The 2,287-nt window shown below is 53.1% G+C and overlaps 1 protein-coding gene across 1 annotated transcript in view; it reads left to right on the top strand.

Annotated features, from left to right (window-relative positions):
• Positions 1-1,459: 1,459 nt before the first annotated feature.
• LOC119585290 overlaps positions 1,460-2,287 on the top strand; it is a 70,461-nt gene continuing 69,633 nt past the window's right edge. The window contains exon 1 of the mRNA XM_037933963.1: positions 1,460-2,276. Coding sequence (XP_037789891.1) covers positions 1,920-2,276 — 357 coding nt within the window. The 5' untranslated portion in view covers positions 1,460-1,919. The remainder of the gene's footprint in view (positions 2,277-2,287) is intronic.

A 2,287-nucleotide genomic window follows, 5' to 3' on the forward strand; every position in this document is an offset into this window, starting at 1 on the left:
TTTGTGTGCTCGTGCGGCCGAGGGCGGGACAGTCGTTTGTGTGAGTGATGTTCATCCCGCCTGCATCGCCTTTTGTCCTCGCTGCAACATCTAGACATATTTTGAAATGTATATTTGAGTTAGCAACATTAATTCTTTCCTGCGAAAGCCGTGCGGTTCCGGCTGTGGTGGAAGCCGACTCTTAAATTCAGCATTGAGCGCCGCGCATCACAAAGATCCACTCTGCCTGCCATTTACATTCGTTCTGAGCACAATTTGTATCTATTATCGTCGTGCGCCTCGTAGAATGAGCCTTGCGCGGAGGTTAATAAAACCAGTTATTAATTCTAACACTTGCCGTAAGTCCGTCAAGGCGAGGAAGACCATCAGCGGCACTCGGTATCACAGCGCTCCATCTAAGTATTCAGATTTCCTTTGATATTGTGCAAATTTCTCAAGATAGCGCCGGGCCTCCAGGAAGATAATCCCCGCGATACATTAAGAGAACATGGACGCGTCCCTCTGCGGCCAACGCTGCGTGAGAGGCAGGATTTCAATTTTCATAAAGAGGGTGCAGGAGGAGGCACAGAGCGCCGTCCTCGATCCATACAAGTGGCTATACAAACTATGATTGAATTTGAGCTTTGGCGCGGGGTACTGCGGGCGTGTGAGCGGGGGCGGGGGGTAGCAAGGGCCGTGAGCGCTGGCCTGCCGCACGCCCACACGGAGGGAGAGGAAGGCGCTTCTCACGGGCGCGTGGAAGCAGAGGAGCAGAGGAGAGGAATCATCTTCTCGGAGCGACGTTAATGAAACAAGACGAGCGTGCGGGACCCGGCCGTATCTCTGGCCTCAAGCACCGACCTCGCCTTTTATGAACGCGCATAAAGTTGGGGGAATCTCGGCGTCCATTAATGATGTCAGGGGTGAGCGGTAGCGACGTTGGCGGGGAACGGCCGCCCGGGGACGTCGCCGCGCTGTTGCCAGGTTTGGGGAGAAGCGCTTGCCGACGAGGCGCAAGCACGTGGGTGCTGCGGCGCGCGCTCTTGGGGATGTGTTAATGTAGTCGCTTTCAGGGGCTATGAAGTATGTAATGCTCTGATCTAGAGAAAAGGAATCCTTATATTTCAAAATTCTACTCAGCCCACCGTCCTGAGTATCTCTCGAGAACCTAATTATCTGTCATATTTAGTGCTCTGAGAACAGAAAATCGTGAATGGCTTGTCACATAACGTTTGATAACGTGTCAGTAATTCTATTTCACACACGAACGCTCATAGTTGCACAGAAATTTATTATTTTCTCAGTCAAAAAAACAACACTTACCACTCATGGCATCTTACCTAATAGCTTCTATAACACTCAGTAACAATAAAAATGAAATATAAATAGAACATCACTAAAGTCCTCCATGTGCACTGGCCACTGTAGAGTCTACGCGAATATGTTAAGGCCGCAGTAACGCTGAGTCGAGAGGCCCTCATGTAATATCCGGAAGGGGCCGACGGAGAATTCTCGGCCGGCATACCGCTGCGGCCCCAGGCTCTGCTTGAGTGCTTTATAACTGCTTGCCTGCGACCTCGAGCGAACTATTCTCGGGGCAAGTGAAACGGGGTGACCGAGGTGTATATAGAATTTTCACTGAGGGAATGTGTGGGTTCAGTGAGCTGTAATCATTATGTGTGGGTTTTAAGCGTGATGTTGGGGTATGGAAAAACAAACATATATACAGTATATCCACACGTTCTAATGAATAAAATATGGGATGTGATAAAGGACACAAACATACATCCTTGTGCTATAATCCAACGAAACTCCAAAGATAAACATATCATTAGTAAAATCCTAACAATCCTTCGCATGTCCTCAGGAGCAGCAGCCTCATCACGCAGGAGAGCGGCCGCCGCACTGACGTGACCTTGGGCTGTCTTCAGGCTACTATTATGTCCTTCCCCCACGCCCACCACCTGGCTCCACCTTTTGCGGTCACGCCCAGCGCCCCCTCACCCACGCCCGTCGCCTCTCCGATGCCCGGTCGCCGACTCCGTGCCCCCGTTATGCCCGCTGACGATGCAGGTCAGTCACCGGCGGCGGAGGCAGTTCCGGGGGGCCGCGTCTCCCGTGCGCAGCGGCCCGGGTCAGCGCGCGGGGGCAGGCGGCCGGAAAGAGTGCAGCGCAGGACGGGGATGCAGCTGGAGCTACACGCCAAGGCCCGCGGAGCAGCGCCGCGGAACAAGACCGTTATGACGACGGCGCTCAGCGGGGTCACGGAGGCCTCGTTTCAATCGGACGCTGCAACGGTGGGTCTCAA

The sequence above is a fragment of the Penaeus monodon genome, chromosome 19 (genome assembly GCF_015228065.2).
Source record: "Penaeus monodon isolate SGIC_2016 chromosome 19, NSTDA_Pmon_1, whole genome shotgun sequence".
NCBI lineage: Eukaryota > Metazoa > Arthropoda > Malacostraca > Decapoda > Penaeidae > Penaeus > Penaeus monodon.